This window comes from Cygnus atratus, chromosome 26 (assembly GCF_013377495.2).
Source record: "Cygnus atratus isolate AKBS03 ecotype Queensland, Australia chromosome 26, CAtr_DNAZoo_HiC_assembly, whole genome shotgun sequence".
In the NCBI taxonomy this organism is placed as follows: Eukaryota; Metazoa; Chordata; class Aves; order Anseriformes; family Anatidae; genus Cygnus; species Cygnus atratus.
The window spans coordinates 3,263,126-3,282,652 of record NC_066387.1 but is presented as its reverse complement, the minus strand read 5'-3'; the positions used below and the strand labels follow the sequence as shown (position 1 = coordinate 3,282,652).

Sequence of the window (19,527 nt, the reverse complement as noted above, 5' to 3'; positions counted from 1 at the left end):
GCACCGACGCCACACCACAGCCCTGCAACGAGCCGAGGGTGCCGCGAGTGGGGAGAGGCCTCAGCAGCGCCTGCTGGGGTCTTGGGGGGGGGGGGAGCAGAGTTTGGGCCCAGGAGCCAACAGAAACACCCTGGGGGAGGGGGGGGGGCAAGGTGGAGATCCTGTAGGGCCTGGCCCAGCAAAAAACAACAACTCCTCGATGGCAGAAAGATGCCGTTTTGGCCCGGTGGCCCCATCCGCAGCCGGCTCTGGGCCTAGGGCGGGCGCCGGGGCCAGTGGCACCACCGGGCGCAGCCGCACGCTCACGGCCCCGGCCGTGGGTTTGGGACGGGGCCGACGCACACCCAGTGCTGAGAGCGACCCTACAAAACCCTGCTGGGGCAGCCAGGCAAACTGCCTAAAGGATGAGGCAATTCTGACCACCGAGCCCTGCCTGCGGCTCCGCTCACCACCAGGAGCTGGTGGATGGGTGCCGCACCGGGGCCGGGCGGCAGGGCCCCACTCCCTACCCCAAAAACGATCTCGATCCCGATGCCAGGACGTCAGCACCTGAGCACCTCACGTAGAGCTTCTAGCTTTGCAAAAACAGAGGCGAGAAGGCCGGGCCCGCTCCTCCCCGGCCCTCCGAGGCACCGCGTGTACCGCCCGCCCTGAAAGAGCCCTTCAACTCTTACCATTTTTTTCTATTTTTGCTTTTTTTTTTTTTTTAAATAGATATCTCTCTGAAATAATTTTTTTTAACGTGTGTTTGGACACAAAATAAAGCTTTGGATTTACATGGAAGCTCCTTTCCATGCAACAGAGCCGCTTTCCATCCCCGCCCCACGCTTCCTAGCGTCTGCCTTTCCACGAAAAGGTCCTTGGCTACGGAGGGATCCTCGGGGGAGCCCTGGTTACGATGGGAAGATTGGAAACATAATATATATATATATTTCTTTTTTTTTTTAAAAAAAGGGAGAGAAACATCTTTTAAAGAGAAAAATCGGAGGAAAAAGTACTAACTAGATTCTGTGACACTTTCGTTTTTTGGTTTAGGAGAGTCCTTGCGTGTTGCCCTCGGACGACCCTCCTGCTACATTCAATCCTGGCGCTTCATTATTAGAACTATCTTCAAAGTGCTGCTCTTGGCCGTTCCTCTGCATGGTGTCCTCTGATTCTTGACTCTCCCCCCCGGCTTGAAAGCTTCCGTCTTCGGGGTTCCCTGTGGGGGTGGGCAGCCCCCCGGCATCTCTCACCCGGGGCTTGCGGCCCCTCCGGGACGGGATGCCGTTGCACCCATCTTTTTTAAGGTGCCTGTGCAAGTGGTCAGAGCGGACGAAAGTCTTGAAGCAGCTGTCACACTGATAGGGCCTGAGGCCAGTGTGCACGCGCATGTGGTTCTTCAAGTCGTAGTTGTGAGCAAAAGCGGCTCCGCACTGCTGGCACAAGTAAGGTTTCTCCCCTGTGTGTTTCCTCATGTGAACCTTCAGCTTGTCCTGCCTGCGTGGGAGAGAAAGGACAGGGGGCAGGTCAGCGAGGGGGGCCAGCAGGCCGAGGGCTGCGCTCCACCGTCCTCCTCCTCCTCCTCCTCCTCGCGCCCGGCGTTGGCGTTGCTCTCCCTCTCCATCACGGCGGTGGCGGCCCAAATCCAGCCTCCACCTGCACCCCCGGGGTGGGCGGCAGCCCCTCGGCGAGGCGGGAGGCACCGGGAGGCCGGATCCGGCCACCGGAGCTGCGCTGGTTCGAGCGAAGCCGCCTGCCCCGCGCCTGCGAGGAGGGCGACGGCGCGGCTCCGGCAGCGCCCGCGTTACGAAAACCCGAGGCAGCGAGGGTGCTGGCAGCGGCCGGGCCGGGTGCCAGGAAGGAGGCAGAGCAGCTCGCTTCTGGCTGGAGAAAATCAGAGGCGAAGCGTGCGGCAGGACAGCACAGGCGAGCAGCGAGCGCGATCCCTGCCCAGCTGGCTGGGGGCGAGGGGACCCCGCGTGCGGCCCCGCTGCGAGGGGATTTAACGCAGCTCCCCATGGGGCTGGAAACGTGGCCGTCCTCAGAATAAACTATGTGGTGCAGCAGTACGTTAAAATAGCTTTTTTTAAAAAAAATAGTTTAATTTTTCTAAAATCTCTGTGCCTCTCTTTCAGATTATTTGAGCGACTCCGCCGCTCCTCCCTGCCCGAGGGCAGAGGAACCAGGAAGCAAAGCAAGCAAAAATCAGCACAAAGCCGAGGGCCGGGAGGGGAAGCAGGCAGCGGGGCCGGATCCGCACCCCGCTACACCACCCCCTGTGCCCCCGGCCTGGCCTCGTGCCCATGTCCCATGAGGGATGAGGCAAACGACCCCGGCACAGCGGCAAGGCGCAGCAGGCGCAGCGAGCTGATGCGACTGGGGGCAGATCACCTCACCGAGAGCGCTGCCTGACTCAGCACAGGGGCTGGGAGCGGTCCCGGGAGCAGCTCAGCGGAGCAAGGCGAGGAATGGGGTGGACGCTGAAGGGCCCCGAGGCCGGAGGCAGCCGGGGTTACCCCGAGCAGGGCTCTGACGTGGCCAAACATGGGCTTCTAGAAGTCAGAGGGGTGGGAGGATGTATGAAAATAACACGGCCCCGGCACGTTATGAAACAGGCTTGTTTAAAACGTCAGGCTGGGCTGAAGACACGGTTTCCATCCAGTTCCCTGCTTTGAAGGAGAGAAGCCCCCCGTGAGCTGGATGGGAGCAGGGTGCAGGCAGAAGCCCAGCAGCAAAGCAGGAAGCAAACAAGGTGGCATCATCTCGAACTCCTCCACCTCCAAAACCAAACCACACCAAAAAAAAAAAAAGCCAGCTCCAGCCATGGCCTCTGTTCCTCCCCGCCACCTCCAGCGGCAGGCGGGGGCCCTGACGGCAACGCTGCGAAGCCGCGGCTGGGGAACACGCACCGGGCAGCACCTCGGACCCCACTCGGGTTTGGGGCCGCATTCTGTGCCGGGACGTGGGGCACAAGAAGCAGGGGCAGCCCCCACGGGCAGAGCCAGCAGGGAGGTGCCGCCTGGACAGGGCCGCGGTGGCAGCGAGCCGTGCCGTGTGCTGGAGGGCTGGCACCCTGCCCCCGGCATTATCGGCATTCCTCAGCTATCGGACGCGGGTCCCGTGCTGCCTGGGTGCGGCCCCGAGCGAGGTTTTGGGGTGCGGAGGCAGCGGTGCAGGAGGCTCGGGAGCGCGCTGAAGGCCGGGCAGGGCTGAAGGCCACCGCTGCCGCCTCTCCTCTCTGGATCTGCTTCGTGGCGTCCGAAGCAGCTCCCTGGAAGGGCCGGCCAGCCCAGGAAGCAAAGCAGGAGGCGCTTGCAGGGCTCGGGAGCGTTTCAGAATGCAGGAAGCAGGCGGTAGGGCCGGGGGATTTGGCTCCTTGGTCAGGCAGCCCACGCGATCTGCCTCCCGGCGCAGCGAGGAGGAGGCCGGGTGGGACGGCCGCCCTCGGCCTGGCGATGGCGGACACGAGGATGTGCCGTAACGCTTGGCCTAATGCGGAGCAGAGGAAGCCAAACAATGTCCCCTTTTTCTCCGGCATTCCTTCCCGTGGCCAAGGGGGAAGAGCAGAGAATTGCAGAGGAGAAGCGGCACCGAGGCGGACGTCCCCAGGGAGCTGCAGCGAGCTCGGGGCAGGAGCTCAGGACGGCAGCGGCTCCGCTCCCCGTGCCTCGCTGAGAGGACGCCAACAGCGTGGGGTTCAGCCTGTTCCCAACCACCTGGCACGGCCACCGGCCACGGATGTTTCCATCATCAGATGGAGCCGTTTCTACACCACTTTCCAAACCTCGCCTCGCTCCCTGGCTCTGCAGCCAGGACTAAGCACTTCAGCCACAAGAACGCAAAGGGGTGCAGCTCCGGTTCATCGACCACATTATTTGGTCTCTGCAGAAGCCCGGGCCCGGCCAGGTTTCCAGCAGAGGTCAGCAATTTGGGACACCTGAAAGGGGCTCCCAGAGTCGGCAGGGAATGGGGTATTAAGACACGGCCCCTTGAGACACCTCAAGTCAGACACCCGAATTGCCTGTCTCTTGGAAAACGCTGGCCTTCACATACAAATCACCTGCTAGGACAGAAATCGGTCCCTGCAGGTGAGCGCTTGAAATAAAATCACAGAACCATTTAGGCTGGAAAGGACCTTCAAGATCAATCAAGCCCAACCACCAGACCGTACGAGACCAGCCCCGCGCCGAGCGGCGGCGGCTTCGTGCCAGGGCTCCGCGGCAGTGCCGGCCGGCTCCTGCCCGCTCCTTACCTGGTGAATCGGACTTTGCAGATGTCGCACTCGTAGGGCTTCTCGCCGGTGTGGGTGCGGATGTGGCGCGGCAGCTTGCCAGCCCCCTGGATCACCTTTTCACAGATGGGGCACTTTTGGAATGCTTTCGCCCTGATCTTCTTCTCCACCTTCTGGGACCAGGACGGATACACGTCGCCCTCGTTCGAACTGCTGAAGTATTTCAAGTAATAATCCATGACCCCATCGTCATCCTTTCGGTCGTCCTCCCCCAGCTGCTGTCTCCCCACGGAATTGATCATTTGCTGCAGCAGGGCGCTGGCAGCCAAGCCATCCACCTCCCTCGCGTCATCCTCCGTGTCTGCTCCGGTAGGCACGAAGCTGGGGGAGTCGCCAGCCTCCTGCTGGTCCAGAGGGCCCCCCGAAGTCACCTCCTCTTCTCCCGGCGTGGGCAGGCCACGGCTGCTGTAATGTCCGTTCTGAGAAGGTGAATACAAGGAGCCGGGGGCCGCCACCGCCGCCTCCTCCTCTTCTCTGTCCAGCCACATGGCTGGGTTGCTGTCGGGATCACAGTCATTCGCCTTTGGTCTTTCGTTTAGGGGGGCTTGCGAGTAGAAGTCCATGCCATTGCAGTCCGGCTCCTCCTCTTCCTCTTGGCCTCGGAAGTTCAGTCTCTGAAGGTCTCTCAACTCTGAGTTGGTCCACGGAAAGCTGCCTTGGTGGCCGTTGACGGGGTTGCTCTGGAAGAACTCCAGGTACTCTTTTGCTCTGAGATGGTTCCTCTGATCAATTTGATCTACTATATCCATCTGGTCATTTTTGGCCAGAATCTTCCTGTCCAGGAGATCCGTGCAAACATCCCTTACCGCCGGGATCTCCAGCAGTTTGGCGGCGTTGAGGATGTCGTTGACGTTCGAAGTGCTGACGGTAAGGGTCGCGGTGTAGGCGAACTCCAGCAGAGCCGACAAGGCATCCGCGCTCACAAAGTCTATCTCATACACGTTTTGCTGGTCCACCACTAACCCTGAGGTGAAGAGCTTCTTGAAGTACTGGCTGCACGCCGCCAGGACGGAGCGGTGGGTGGGGAACTCCTGGCCTTCCACCAAGATGACAACGTCACACAACAGCCCATTGTTTCTCTGCTCGTTCAGGCTGCTAAGGATGTCGCTGCTGTGGTCGGGGAACGGGATCCCTATGGGGCCGTCCACGCCGCCCGCCATCTTCGATGCGAAGGGCTACGGGGAGAAGAGAGGAAAGGCGGTGAGCCACGCGGGGCGCGACTGCTCGGGGACGAGCCCAGGATCTCCCAGCCCGTACTCGATTGTCCACCAGCTCCCATCCCTCGGTACCAAATATCTGCAGGCCACAGCCTCTCCTGCTGCCCTGCCAGGTACCTGGGACAGGCCTGCAGCAGCCGGAGGGGAAGGCGCCGCGCTCAACGCCAGTCCTGGAAGGAGGAGGAGTAGCAGCCCCGGTGTACCCAAACTAGAGTCAGGAAGAAGAGCGAAATTAGCGTGGGTCTGGGCAGAGCTAGCGAGCCTTAGCAAGGACCAGCACATGGTCTACATCTGGACCAAGCTGTAAACGTGCCTGGTGCTGGGCTTGAGCCTTGCTGGTGGCCCCGGACCACTGCTCGGTGCCGCCACGAGCGCTCCGTGGCCCCACAATCTCAGCAGGAAAAAGTTTGCCAAACTCATTTGCCAAACCCCTGCTGCCATCCTGTAATCACGGGGGAAGACTTCTCGCCCTCACCCCTGCAGGTCCATGCACACAGCTCACCGCACCTTGGGTGCCCACAGCCCCGCTGCACCAGCACCCACCCCGTAGGGCAGTGGGGGCGTCGAACAAACCCCACAAAGCCCCACGGGGGCAGGGGGAGAGTGGACACAGGCACCCGGTCATTCCAGGAAGCCTCGGCAGGTGCCGGCGAGGTGCTGGGAACTCGGCCCTGCAACGTGCCCGGCTCAGGAGCACTTCGGCAAGAACAGTGTCTCTTTCCAGCTCCGAGGGTTGGTTTGAAAACACAAAATCAAAATTTAAAAGTCACTGCCGGCACAGTAGCGTGGCTAAAGGGGATCTGCTTGGTTAAACACGTCCTCCCTTCAGATGCTGAGAACCCCAAAGCAAAGCCAGCAGCCAGGGGCTCGCTCACCTCCACCCCAAGGGGTGCTCTCCCCGTGGGCAAGCTGCCGGCCATGGGGCCAGGCTCACCGGGGCCAAACCTACCCAATTTGCAGCCCTGAACTCCTCCCAGCCCCTGAACTCCTCCCAGCCCCAGCCTTCCCTTCTGTAAAATGGGAACAGCACTCTTCTCCTCCGTCTCCAGCAGCGAACCTCCGTTCTCCTCGGGACAGAGGTGCTGCCTGCTGCAGAGGGAGGCACACAAAACATCATTTTTTAAAAACTTTATTAATCCAAGGAAAAAGGAACATTTGCTCCTGCTTGTTTTATAAAGAGGAGGAGCAGGAGAAGGCCATGCGCAGACCTCTCCCGTCCCCTTTTTCCACACCTCCAGCCTGGCCTGGAGGCAGCACAGAGCGGTCCTCTTATAGGAACCAGCACAAGGAAAACGGGCAGTGCTAAGTTCTGGGGGGAAAGAATAAAAATAAATAACCTTCCACGAAACGCCAATTTGAAGTGAAACCCTCGGTATTTACTAGGAATGCATAAATCAGCCTTTAAGCTCTCCGAAGACCCATCGTGGATGCTGGGGGTCAGGGCTGGATTTGTCCCGCAGCCCCCTGGAAATCCTGCCCGTAACACCAAGCGCTGAAGCACGCCTCTCACCCCACGTCCCACCCAGGAGGCTCCCCAGAGGCCTGCAGCTCCAAACAGCCTCCCAAAACAGCAGGATTTCAACTCGAGGCTCGTAGTTGACGGGTTTTTAAAAGCAATAGGTCCAGGAAAAGGGACCAGGAGTCCCAGCAGCGCAGGCACCGGCTCCAGGCATGACCTTGGGCAAGGTCTCCCCCCTTCCCCGCAGGGTCCAGCCCTCATTCCCCTCTTCCCCTCTGGACCCGATGCTTTTGGGAAGCTTCCCCCCCCACCCCCCCCCCTGCTCCCTAAGGAGAATTTGAGCTGCACGAAGCATTTTGAAGCTGCAGGCGATAATCTCGCCGGCAGTCGAGCTGCACCGCCTGCACAGCCGGGCTTTGTCAGCCCCCGGGGACGTGAGGGACCGGGGGGGTGTGGGAGGGAGTCAGGCCACGCGAGGTGACCCCCCCAGGCCGGGGGGGGGGGGCAGGACAATCGGCCGGACAGTGTGGGAACGGCTGCGGGGTCATGAGACCGCCGAGGGCTGGCATGGCAAGTCGTACGGCTCCGCGGCTCATTCTCCTCGTACAACATGCCCTTTGTGCGGCCCTCGGCGGCTCGGATCCACGGCGGCCCAGACGGCGAGGGGGCAAAAGCAAGGAGAGGCACGGGGGAGGCACCGCGAGGCTCCCCGGGACGGCCTCCGGGCCTCGGCACCGGGCTGAGCCTCAGCTGGAGGCCGCCAGGAGAAACGGCGCGGTGCTGCCTCCTCTGGGGGCTGGAGAGCCGGGTTACGAGGCCATGCACAGGACGGGACGGCTCCGGGGATTTGTAATGAGATAGGGAAAAGCCTTCACCTATACAGGCTCAAAAAAAAACCAACAAAACACAAAGAAACCCAACGACAAAGCTGCAAAAAAACAAATGCCGGCTTGCAGCAGGAGCAAGGAGTAATGAGATGCTGGAGGGTTGGGTGAAATATGCCTGCAAAGGAGCTCCTGACGGAGAGGTGGCAAGTGCCAAGAGCCACTGACACGACTGCTGGCCGGTCCCCCCGTTGGGACAAACGAGGCCTGACCGGGCCACCAAGGGGGAGCTCCAGCTGCTGACCCCAGTCTCCCAGGCAGCTCTTTTTTCTCCGTTGACCCCCGACGTGCCTACAAAGCATCACACGCCTGTTGTCCTAGACTGAGTGTCTCTGCAGGATTGCAAAGACGCCACATTTCACCCCAAAGCGGCTGCATTTCAGCCGCTAGGAAGTCGCCCTCACATACAACTCACAACGGCTGAAAGGGTGCTGTCAGCTTGAAATATGGGCAGGCTCCAAGAGACGGAGACCCCGCAACCTCCCTGGGCAGCCTGTCCCAGCGCTCCGCCACCCTCACCGGGAAGAAGTTCTTTCGCGTGTTGGTGCGGAACTGCCTGGGCTCCATTTTGTGGCCACTGCCCCTTGTCCTGTCCCCACAGACCCCTGAAAAGAGGTCGGCCACGTCCCTCTGTCTCCCACAGCTCAGGTATTTACAGACATCGATCAGATCCCCTCTCAGCCTTCTCTTCCCAAGGCTGCCCAGACCCAGGTCTCTCAGCCTCTCCTCCCAGGGGAGATGCCCCAGGCCCCGTATCAGCTTTGGGGCCCTCCGCTGGACTCTTCCCAGGCGCTCCCCGTCTTTTTTGTGCCGGGGAGCCCAGAACTGGACCCAGAGCTCCAGGTGAGGCCTGAGCAGGGCAGAGCAGAGGGGGAGGATCACCTCCCTTGACCTGCTGGCCACGCTCCTTTTAACGCACGCCAGGATCCCGTTGGCCTTCTTGGCCACCAGGGCACACTGCTGGCTCATGGCCAACCTGTCATCCACCAGGACCCCCAGGTCCTCCTCCGCAGAGCTCCTCTCCAGCAGGCCGTCCCCCAGCCTGCACTGATACCTGCGGTTGTTCCTTCCCAGGGGCAGGACTCCACACTTGCTCTTGTCAAACCTCATTTGGTTTCTCGCTGAGTGCGACTCCCATTGACGGCCATCGAGTGGCAACCCTACAGCAGCAGCTCTGCGACCTGACATTTCCATTCAGATGAGACGGCCACACGGAGATGGAATCGCAACCAGAAGTGCTGACGAGGCGCTGCTTAATTACTATTTTCCGCCTAACCTCGGTGGCGTTTAGCCGCTCCTGCTCCTTCGCAGTTATTTACAACGTGAAGAGAAGAACCGGAGCAGCTTAGGAGGGCTCCGAGGTAGGCAAATACCGGGCGTCAGCTCAGGCACACCGGGTTAGCCAGTAACAGTAAACACCAGCAACGTGCTCTTCACCTGGACAAGTCCCAAATCTCCCAACAACAGGGCTCTCCCCGCCCGCAGAGGTGCCACCCACCCTGACAGCTCCGACAAGGAAATTCAGCAACCCCATTCGGGACAGAAAGGGAAAATTACCAGCGCCTGATCCGGTGAGCACGAGGTGAAACGGCTGCGGGGCACCGCGCTGCCCAATCCCCCCAGCATGGTTTTGGGGGAAATAGCTGCGTTTTGGGCTCGGCACACGGTATTTGGCCGCTTGCAGCCCAACGCGCCCAAGGACGAGGAGTCGCCGTGCCCAATTTCTCAGGGGAAATGCCCGCGTTAGGCTATCAGGGCAGACCCTGCAGCAGCGCTGCTGCAGGCTGGAAAGAAATTATTAAAATAATGTTATTAAAAAAAAAGAAAAAGGGGTTTGCTGCCCGAGGCCCAAACGTTATCCTATCCCTCACTCGCGACCAACGGAGAAACGGGCATTTTTTCTTCCATTTATATTTAGGGAGCAATCCTCCCAGTTCCCCCTTCCTTCCTCCAGCCACGGAGGCACATCCCTGAGCGGGGAAGTAAACCCCTGGAGATAAAAACCAGCCCAAAAAGGTGGGACGGGGGCAGGCGGGAGGGAAGGAGGGCGTTCTGCCTGCCGGGGGGAAGCCGCCGCTGCAGCTCCTCCGTGCTGCCATTAAAATTCAACTGCTCTCCGAAAGGAATGCGCTGCCGGCAGTTTAGTGCCAAACTATCCAAATTATGCGGACCTGCCGAGCAGATGCATGTTCTCGAGGCGAAGACCCTGCACATCGACAGAAACTAACTGCATGGTTTAAAAACAGAAAGAAAGAAAACAGAAGTGCACCGCTGTTTTTTCCCCCCCCCTGCCCCCCCCACTTCCCACCATTTTGGTAATGCGGCGGGACGAAACCTTTCGCGTTCAGCAGATAATTCAGCCAAACGGGGCAAAAAAGAGTGAATTCAGCTTTCTTCTATCTTAACTGGACATCACATCTGGGGTGAAGCGCTGGAGGAGACATATGACATGACCGTGATCATGCAGCTATTGAAGGGAAGGGTGGAAGCAGTGTCATGCACAGATCTGTGGCCGCCCTGCGGACAATGTTGGCTCTGTGTCCCGCAGCCGGGATCCCCTGCAGCCCCCCGCGATTCCCCTTTCGAAGGCTTTGGCTCTGGGAAGCCTCTCACGCCCCGGCTCTCAACGCAGTGTCTTGCTTACCACAGCCTGAATTGATGGGTTCACTATGTGAAGGCTGCTTTGGGAAATGAGACCACATCAGGCGGCTCCCAAACGGACACGGGGCTCCAAAATCACACGGCTGGACCACGCCGCCACCCCGCAGGGCCCACCAGCGGTCCCCCAGCAGGGGCTGGGGTTTTGTCCTGGTCCTTCCAGCCACGGTGCAGCTTTCTAGGCATCTTGCTTCAGTCTCAAACCGAGCACGGTGTGATGGCAAAACCAACCGAGCTGCCCAAGGTGGAAGGAAACCCGCCCCAAACCCTACAGACACGTCGGCCACCGGTCCTTTGGCGCAGAGCCTGGAGGAACCTCCTCTTCCACGGCTTCCACGGGGAAGCAACACCTACCCACCGTGCCACGGAAACAAAACTGCCTCTGGAGCAGGTCACGATGGTTCAGCAGCACCAGAGTTCATATGGGGAAGGAGAATCCCCCATCCTGCTAACGCTGCCGAGGGAACTCCGCTGGGAAGAGTCCATGGTCATCGCTCCAGCTGGGATGGCACACCGGCACTGAACGCCCCTCAGACCCTCAATGAGCACTGTGGGAGCTTTAACGACCACAAATAATAGAGAGCCTTGATTTTAATTCCTATTAAAAAATGAAATTACCTCCCACGGCAGGGCACCGTAAGCACGAGCGGTGCCAGGAGCCGGCTTTGCCGTGGCACCGGCTGACCAGAAGGGGCAGATCCGCGGAGCCGGGGGAGCGCGGAGAGCCCTCCCCTCGACGCCAGTCAGCCATTTCCTAGCTTGGGAACGGCTGCATCCTGTGCTCGTTCAGAGCCTGCGTAGGTCTGATATATTTGGCAGAGCATCTAAATTGGTCTGGAAGAGCCCTATCTGAGAGCCGGGATCGAGTCCCACCGCCACAGCCCGCACCACGGCAGCGTTTGGGGTCTTTGGGTTCAGACACGGAGCCGTGGTGCTACGGGGGGGCGGCCAACAGAGCCCCCCCAGCACCGAGGGGACGTGGCACGCTGCCCAGCAACTCCCGGCCAGGCAGGTTTGGGGTGTAATTCATCAACCCCCGGCCACCTCAGGCAAATTACGGCAGCTGACTGAAGGTATCCCAAGAGACTGATTTACATTTTACACCTCAGCTCGTTCAGAAGCTCCTCGGGATTCAAAACTGCCCCCCCACCGTGTCAGCAGCAGCAAGAAGAGGAGCAGAGCTTCACAGAGAGGAGGAGGACTTCATGAAGAGGCCTCGGCCATCTCTCAGCAGGGAGGGGACACGACGGAGCAGGGAGATGACTGCTGCCCCGCTCGGAGCTGGAGGCTCTGTTAACGAGACGTCCGAGGTCTGGGATTCCTCGTCGTGCTGGGGATGCTGCTATAGGGCACGTTGGGAAGACTGGCTGCTCTTCCTCTCGGTTTTCCCGAAACTGCTTGAATTCGAGTGCTTTTCACACGATGCCCAGCAGAGGAAGGACGTGCCAGAGGCTTTTTCCCAGTCACGTGGGCCGGGGAAGGACGAGTGCCTCCGAGGACAGGGATAAACCGCTCGCCTTCACGCCAAAGCCAGGCTCCGGCCAGCGGAGCGACCCTTCGGCAATCCCAGCCCTGCTGCTCCTGCTCCCTCTCTGCCTCTGCCACAAAGCACAACCCTAACACAAGGAGCTACGAGAATTACACCCAAAAGGGAACGTCACCAGCAGCAGCTCAGCGCACGGGGCCCACGACCACATACTGTGTGCAGTGCTGGGCTCCCCGGCACAAAAAAGACGGGGATCTCCTGGGAAGAGTCCAGCGGAGGGCCCCAAAGCTGATACGGGGCCTGGGGCATCTCCCCTGGGAGGAGAGGCTGAGAGACCTGGGTCTGGGCAGCCTTGGGAAGAGAAGGCTGAGAGGGGATCTGATCGATGTCTGTAAATACCTGAGCTGTGGGAGACGGAGGGACGTGGCCGACCTCTTTTCAGTGCTGTGGGGACAGGACAAGGGGCAGCGGCCACAAAATGGAGCCCAGGCAGTTCCGCACCAACACGCGAAAGAACTTCTTCCCGGTGAGGGTGGCGGAGCGCTGGGACAGGCTGCCCAGGGAGGCTGTGGGGTCTCCTTCTCTGGAGATATTCAAGGCCCGTCTGGACGCCTCCCTGGGCAGCCTGCTCTGGGGAACTGCTTTGGCAGGGGGGTTGGAGCCGGTGAGCTCTGGAGGGCCCTGCCAACCCCTACAGATCGGTGATACCCCGAATGCTCTGCAGCTGTGAATGCTCAGCATCTCTCAGGATACGGCCTCAGGTTTGCCGTAGCCCCAGCAGCCCTCACCCACCTCCCACCACCACCACGGACACCGGGGAGGGATGCCCAAGCTCCACGCTTGGCCACGCCGCAGATCTCAGCTGTCTACAACGGGAAAGGATTTCCTTCCAGGGCACGACACAGACTCCAAGCACAAGGGGAAGTTCGGTTTCCGTCGCAGCATCAGCCACCAGCAAAAACCAGGAGCTGCATCAGGCCCCAGCAGACACCAGGGTCTGTCCCCATACACCAGGCCGTGTCACTCGTCCTCCCCCGAGGCTTTTAGGGCACGTGGGGAAGAGCCTCCTGCCTCTTTGGGCACGGTCCCCAACCCAACGTGCTGTCGGCGGTGAAAATGGCTGCGACAACGCGGCCACATTGAAAACTCCTCTTCTTGTTGCAAGGTTAGCTGTAACTGGTTACTCCACCCAGACCTCCTTGCCAATTTTCTCCTTTGTCATCAGAGACCGTATTTAATCCAGCAGGAATGTGCCTCGATTCGAGCCCGTGTGGCAGCAGACTCGAGGCCCGGGCCCATCGAACCTCTGCATGCGTGGGTTGGTTCGGTGCCGGAAGCCTCCATCGCCGCGGGGTCCCAGCGCAGATGCAGGATGGGTGCTGGGTCCCACGGCACAGCGGGGATCTGCCAACACCAACAGCCCCCGGGACACCCAAATCGCCCCACGCCAGGCAGAGATGAACCAGCACCTACCGGGGCGGGGGGGGGGCAAAAACTGCCCCCCAGAGCTCTGCTGTTGCCATACAGCAACCTCCCAGCTCCCTGCAAAACCACAGCATGGTTGTCGAGAGGCCCCGCACAACACCGAGCCCTGGGCACTCAGCCCTTCGTCCTCCTGAAAGCCTCAGAAGGGGAAAAAAAAAAACAAAAAACACGAACCCAAACCCAAGTTTGTTTCAGTCCTGCCGGAAGAAGCAGCCTTTGCCTGTAAGCTCAGCACGGACAGCAGAGGAAGGTTGCTGAGCCCCATAAACCTGCAGGCGCCGAGTCCTGCACGGGAATAAACCGCCAGCATTTCAGAGAGGCGACGCGTGGCCCCTCTGCCAAACAAAGCAGCAGAAAACTCAACCACGGAGAAACAAAACAGCCCCCGGCCGAGCACGATGAGACGAGGTGCGGAGGCAGAGGGACACCAGCACACCTCGGGGGGCGGACACCAGGCAGCGCGCTGCCAGCACGCCAGGCGAAACCAAGGGGTCGGGTTTTGTCACCTCCCCTTCCGGGGCAGAGAGGGGCCGAATCCTGCCCTGTTCCTCGGGATCTGCCGACACTCCCAGCCCCGCAGCCCGGCTCCCAGCCCCTCGCCTGCCACCCTTCGGGGGTCCCCCCCTTGCCAAAAGCCTCCCCTGGCGGGCGCGTTTCCTGAGCTCCATCGAACACCAGCAGAAAAGGGAGGAGAATAAAAAAAAAAAAAAAAAAAAAAACAGCAAAAAGAGAAGTATTTAAGGTTGGGGTTCCCTGACAAGGCAGAGCACACACTTATGTGATTTCCAGCTCGTGGCTCAGCAGCCAGCTCGCCTCGCAGCCCTCCTCTCCACGCGACGTGTAGCGGCCGAGTCCCGCGAGTGCGTGTGCCGTACGCCCCATTCCTGGCAGCGCTCTCCTGCCATGAAGCCTTTCCCTTCCCTCGGCACACGAGCAGGGCACGGAGGGAGGGACTGAAGCGGCACCGCGTGTGCTCTGCCTGTCGAGGCAGGAGGCTGCGAGGGAGCCGCGACCTGCAGCTACAAGCCCGCGGTCGCTGCCTGCCCGGCTCCGTGTCGGGGAGGCACTCGAGCAAACAAATAACAACAGATCTGCTTACTGGTTCCCAGTTTGCCGGTGGGAAATGGGTAGGTGCACGACCCAGGAAGGAAACGTCGCGCTGGCCGGCAGCGAGCGCAGCTTCAGCGTGACGGCAAGGAGTCGTGCAGGAGTTGGAGTGCAGCACCGTGCCGCCCAGGAGCGGCACGGGAAGGACTCGGGGCGTCAGCACCCCCAGCGGGGAGAGGGTCCCAGGCTCCTTTGGGGGGCACACAGCACAAGGAAAACCACCCCGACGGCTCACGAGAGAAGAAGACGCCCAGCAGAGACCCGAGCGGAGCGCTTCTACCCCAGTCCCTGCAGCCGGGGGGGCAGCGGGGAGGACAGGGGGGTCCGCGCACTGCTTCTGAGCCCTCAGCAAAAAGCGTCTGAGGGAGCAAAGCTGGCATCAGGGGCATCGTGCTCCCGGCAGCCCGACGGCACCGCGTGCCTCCACGCATTTTTCGAGGGGGTTGCGAAGCGGCAGCGGCCAAGAGCCGCCGTGCCAGGGGAGCTGCCGCTCCTCTCCCCGCCGTGGCCTTGGCTCCCACCTGCAGCCACGGGGCAGCTCGCGGCAGTTTCCAGTTTCTCACACCTTGTCGCGTTCGGAGAGGGCAGCGATCCCCGCCGTCTCCTTCCACCTACGGCCCGCAGGGAGATTTCTCCATCGCCTCCCGCAGTGGGGGGACGGAGACGGAGGGTGGGACGACTTCGCCCTGGTTGTGCTGTGAAAGCTGCGCCCGGGCTCCGCCACGGGAGCCAGCGACGACACCAGGGAAACTGAAACTGTGCACGGGGGGGGGGGGGGGGGGAAGATGATACGGGCCGGGGGTGCTGCAGGAGAAGCCAACGTCCCCGGGTCGGGTCCCTGTGGGAGACCCCGGTGCCCGCAGACCCCGCTGGATGCCACCCCGAGGCGCCACCGGGGCTCGTCCGGGCACAGAGCGGGGGCACCGCTGGCCGGCTCCGCATCAAAGGACACCGGGACGAGGTACGGGGGCTTCTCTTCCTCCTTTCTTCCTCCCTTTCCCCAGGTTTTGCTCATCGAGAAGTTTTTAGTTATGGATCGCAACCGGTCCCTTCGCATCCGAGGTTAGGAGTGGGTGAGAGCGCGGCGAAGAGCGCCTGCCCGCTGCTTTAGCCAAGTGCGATGAACGGAGGGGCGATCGCCACCGAACTCCTCTCTTTCTATAAACCCAGCATCCCGAGAGCGGGGAAAAAACCCTCAAGTGTAGGTTTTAACCGAGATAAAAACCACAGCTCTGAAGCGTTCAGGCTCCGTGTGAAGCACGGATGAGGAATTTCGCAGGCCCAGATTTCAAGGCTTGATTCCCCGACACCACTTCGGACCCGGCACCGGGCTTCGGGTCGCTGTGCCCAGCCCCACGGCCCCGACACAAGCACGACGTTCCTCGCCGACTGGCGTCCTGCGCCGAAATCCAGATTTTTACGGCTGGGAAAGAGCCACGATTCTCAATTCTGCTTTAAAAGTCTCAAAACACGAGCGCACCCCGCGCGTTCGCCGTGCCCAGCGCCTTCCAACCACCTCATCGAGCCCGCGATACGGCTGAAGATCATCAGCCCCGGCACCACGATGCACGTGTAAGCAGAAAATGAAGAAAACAAAAGAAATTACAGGCATAGGAGCATCCGCGGATCAGCGGGCACCCAAGGGCTGCTTGTATTCACCACCAGGTTTATTAAGAGCTCTTGCCTTGCAAAACCCTCCCCCGAATTACAAGCGTAATTAAGGCTCGGTGGAAAAATCCCACCGTGCCATCCCCGCTCGGGCTGTGCCTCCCCGCTCCCTCCTTCCCCAGGACAAGCCTAAACAGGGGCCAGGGTGAATATGAAACGAGGACGGCTCCTCTCTAACGAGCCGCTCGGTTTCTATTACTTTTTTTTTTTTTTTTTTTATGAAGTTGTTTCAAGACAACGTGCGCAGCAACCATCGGGGCTCCTAACGCAGCCCGTCCTGCTTCCTGGTCAGCCTCCAGAATCGCCCGCGTACAGTTTTCGTCCGGGAACGCTCAGAAATACAGCATTAAAAATATAAGTAAATAAACAAAAATAAAAAGAGGTGGCTTATTGAAGTTACGGGATGACCTTCTAGCTCCATCACTACGCTGCGCACAACCTCAGCCCCTGTCAGGCTGTACACTCTCCCAGGCAGAGACCTCTACAGACGTCCGCGGCGCACTTATGGGATAAGTTATAGTCCCGACAGCCAGGACGAGGAGCAGCGCGGGGAACGGGGCTGATCCTGAACCAAAACCGGCAGCAAACTCTCACCGAGAGGCCACGAGCAGAAAAACTCCCGCTCCCCGGCCTCCCGCTGCTCTCCGAGCCGCGGGGACTGCGGGCGGCTGCCGCGAGCACGGCGGGGCAGGGACACGAGGGCTCGGAGCGCCGTCGAAGCGCTCGAGCACGGGGATGGGGAGCCCAACGGCACGGCCCAGCCCCGCTCTGCAGCCGGGTTCGACGCACGGGGAAGCCCTCGAGACAACACGAACCCCAAAGCTTTTCCTCCCAGGTAGGCGCCAGGTCACCTCTGGACCCGAACCACAGGCACCCCGCGATCTGCTGGGGACCCACCGATCCCCCCGGGACCCCAACGCTGCCACCGGCGCTCCTGGGGCCGCTCACAGCGCCTCCAGCTCCACCTCCAGCACCCAGCACAGGAGCTTCAGGAAAAGCCCCGAGGCCCCCTTGTCGCACCCCAAACTCACAAGGAGAGGGAGCAGCAAAGACAAGGACGCTTCGAAACCCAGAGGCCACGCAGCCGCCCCCCCCCCCCCCCGGTTGTTTCCCCCTGGGCTCGGCGGTGACGTTACGGGGCGAGGCGAGCGGCTTCTCCCCCCGCAGGGGCCGAGGTTGGCCCCCCCCCAGCCGCGGGTGGGCAGCTCTTATCGCCGCCAGCCGCCGCGCGCTTCCCTCCCCGCCGCGGGGTGGGTGTCGGGGGGGGGGGGGGGGGGGAGTGGAAAAACCCCACGAAACCAAACCCGGGGAGAACTGAACTCAGCCCCCCCCCCCCCCCTCGTTATGCAACCCCCGTGGGGACGGGGAGGCAGGTCGGGGGGAGAGACCACGGCGATGAGCTTGGGGTGCAAGGAAATGGGGGGGGGGGGGGGGGGGGGGGGGGAGGGGAAGAGCCTGGTTGTCACCGGGGGGGGGGGGGGACGCGGGGAGCTGCGGGTGACGGGGAGCAGGGAGGGGGGGACACGGGGTGAAAGGGGTCGACAAAAGAGGCGCACGGGGACACGGGGAGCTGGGGGGGGGACACACGGGGTGAAGGGGGGGGGACACACGGGGAGGGGAGACAGGGAGCAAGGGGGGGGAGGGGACAGGGAGCACAGGGGGGGACACGGGGCGAAGGGGGTAATGCTGGGGGGGGACACACGGGGTGAAAAGGAGGGACAGGAAGTTAGGGGGTAACAGGGAGCGGGGGGGGACACGGGGAGCTGGGGGTGACAGGGAACGGGGGGGGGGGGGGGCACAAACGGGGGGGTCTCGGAGCCCCCCCATCCCCCCCCGCCAGCCGTGCTGGCCGCGGGCCCAGCCCCGGGGGACCCCACCCAGCGCCGGGTCCCGTCCCCCCCCCCCAACCCCACCCCCACCCCCCCCTCGCTGCTGGCCGCCCGTGTCCCCCCCGCGCCCCCCCCCCCGCACCGCGGGGCCCGCAGGGAGCCTTGGCCGGGCGCCACGACCCCACCCCTTCCCCGGGCCGGGCCGCGCCATGGAGGCCAATGGGGGAGGAGGGGAGGCGGGGGGGGGGGCCCGCGGGGGGGGGGGCGCCGGGGCGAGGCCCAGCACCCCGAGGCCCCCCCCCGGGCCCGGCCTCGATCGGGTTCCACACGCGGGGGGGTCCCGGTGGGTCCCGGGGGAGCTCGGGGGGGGGGGGGGGGGGGGAGGGTCCCCGGAGGTTCCGCCCCTCCCCCCCCCCGCCGCCCCGCGCGCGGCCCCGGCCCGCCATTTGGGGCCCGGCCCGGGCCGGGCTGTGGTGGTGGTGGCGGCGGGAGGTGCGGGGCCGGCGGGCCGGAGGGGCGCGCCCCCGAATTGGCCCCCCCCACGCCCCGCTGCCCATATCAAACGCGCCGCCCAATCGCCGCCCGGCGCCGGGGGGCGGTGGGGAGGAGCGGGGCACGCCGGGGGGAACTGTAGTCCGCCGCGCCCTCCGCACCTGCAGGCCGACGTGGGGCAGCGCGGACTACAACTCCCAGCGGCCCCCCTCACCGCGCACGCCAACCCCCCCTCTCCTCCCTTTACCCCCCCCAGGGCCCCTTTCTCTTTCCCCCCCACGAACCCCCACCCCCCCCCAAGTACAACGTATGCAACGCGGGAGGGGGGGGGGGGGGGAAGGGGGGGGGCGAGAAAACGGGAGGGGCGGGGGTGCACGTAGAAGCAAGCAGTCCCCCCCCCCCCCCCCCCAGCGGGGCCCCCGCGCCCCCCCCCGCCCCCCCGCCCCCCGCCCCCACCCCCAACCCCCACCCCCCTCAGCGCCCCCTCCCCTCCCTCTCCCCCCCCGCGTTTACCCCCCCTTTTCCCTCCTCCCTCCGCCCGTTTTGCCCCGCCGCACCCCCCCCTCCGCGGGCCGTAACCTGGTGGCCGAGTCGGACGCGCTGGGGCCGGGATGGCCGAGCGGGGCCGAGCCGAGCCGGGCCGGGACCGGGCCGAGGGCCGAGACGTGCGGGCGGAGCAGGCTGTGGCCGCCCCGCGGTAGCTGCTCGCCGAGGCCCGTATGCGGCTCCGTTCCTGCTCCGGCCGGGCCGCCCCGCTCTTAAAAGGGGCCGCGCCCCCGCCCCCACCCCCCCCCGCGCCGCCCCCTTCCACCCCCCCCACCCCCCCCAAATCACACCGCGGGAGGCGGCCGCTCCGCCAGGGGTGGGTGGGGGGGTTGGGTGGGGGCCGGGAAGGGGGTGGATGTTTGGGGGGCTGTGGGGCTGGTTGAGGGGCTGGCTGCCGGTCTCCCCCCCCCCCCCCGCCGCCAC

The 19,527-nt window shown here is 62.7% G+C and overlaps 1 protein-coding gene across 2 annotated transcripts; it reads right to left on the bottom strand.

The window, feature by feature from the left end:
• Nucleotides 1-533: 533 nt before the first annotated feature.
• On the bottom strand, nt 534-19,312 carry ZBTB7A (zinc finger and BTB domain containing 7A). Of its 2 annotated transcripts, none has more exons than XM_050715639.1 (3): nt 19,138-19,312; nt 4,235-5,448; nt 534-1,479 (listed from the first exon to the last, which is right to left on the bottom strand). In XM_050715639.1, exons 2-3 carry the CDS (start codon nt 5,431-5,433, stop codon nt 1,032-1,034), a joined length of 1,647 nt encoding a protein of 548 aa, XP_050571596.1. In that variant the 5' UTR covers nt 5,434-5,448; nt 19,138-19,312; the 3' UTR covers nt 534-1,031. The 2 variants fall into 2 exon arrangements, with proteins under 2 accessions (XP_050571596.1, XP_035423991.1); XM_035568098.2 differs by lacking the exon at nt 19,138-19,312 and adding an exon at nt 5,608-5,757.
• Between the last annotated feature and the right edge of the window lie 215 nt (nt 19,313-19,527).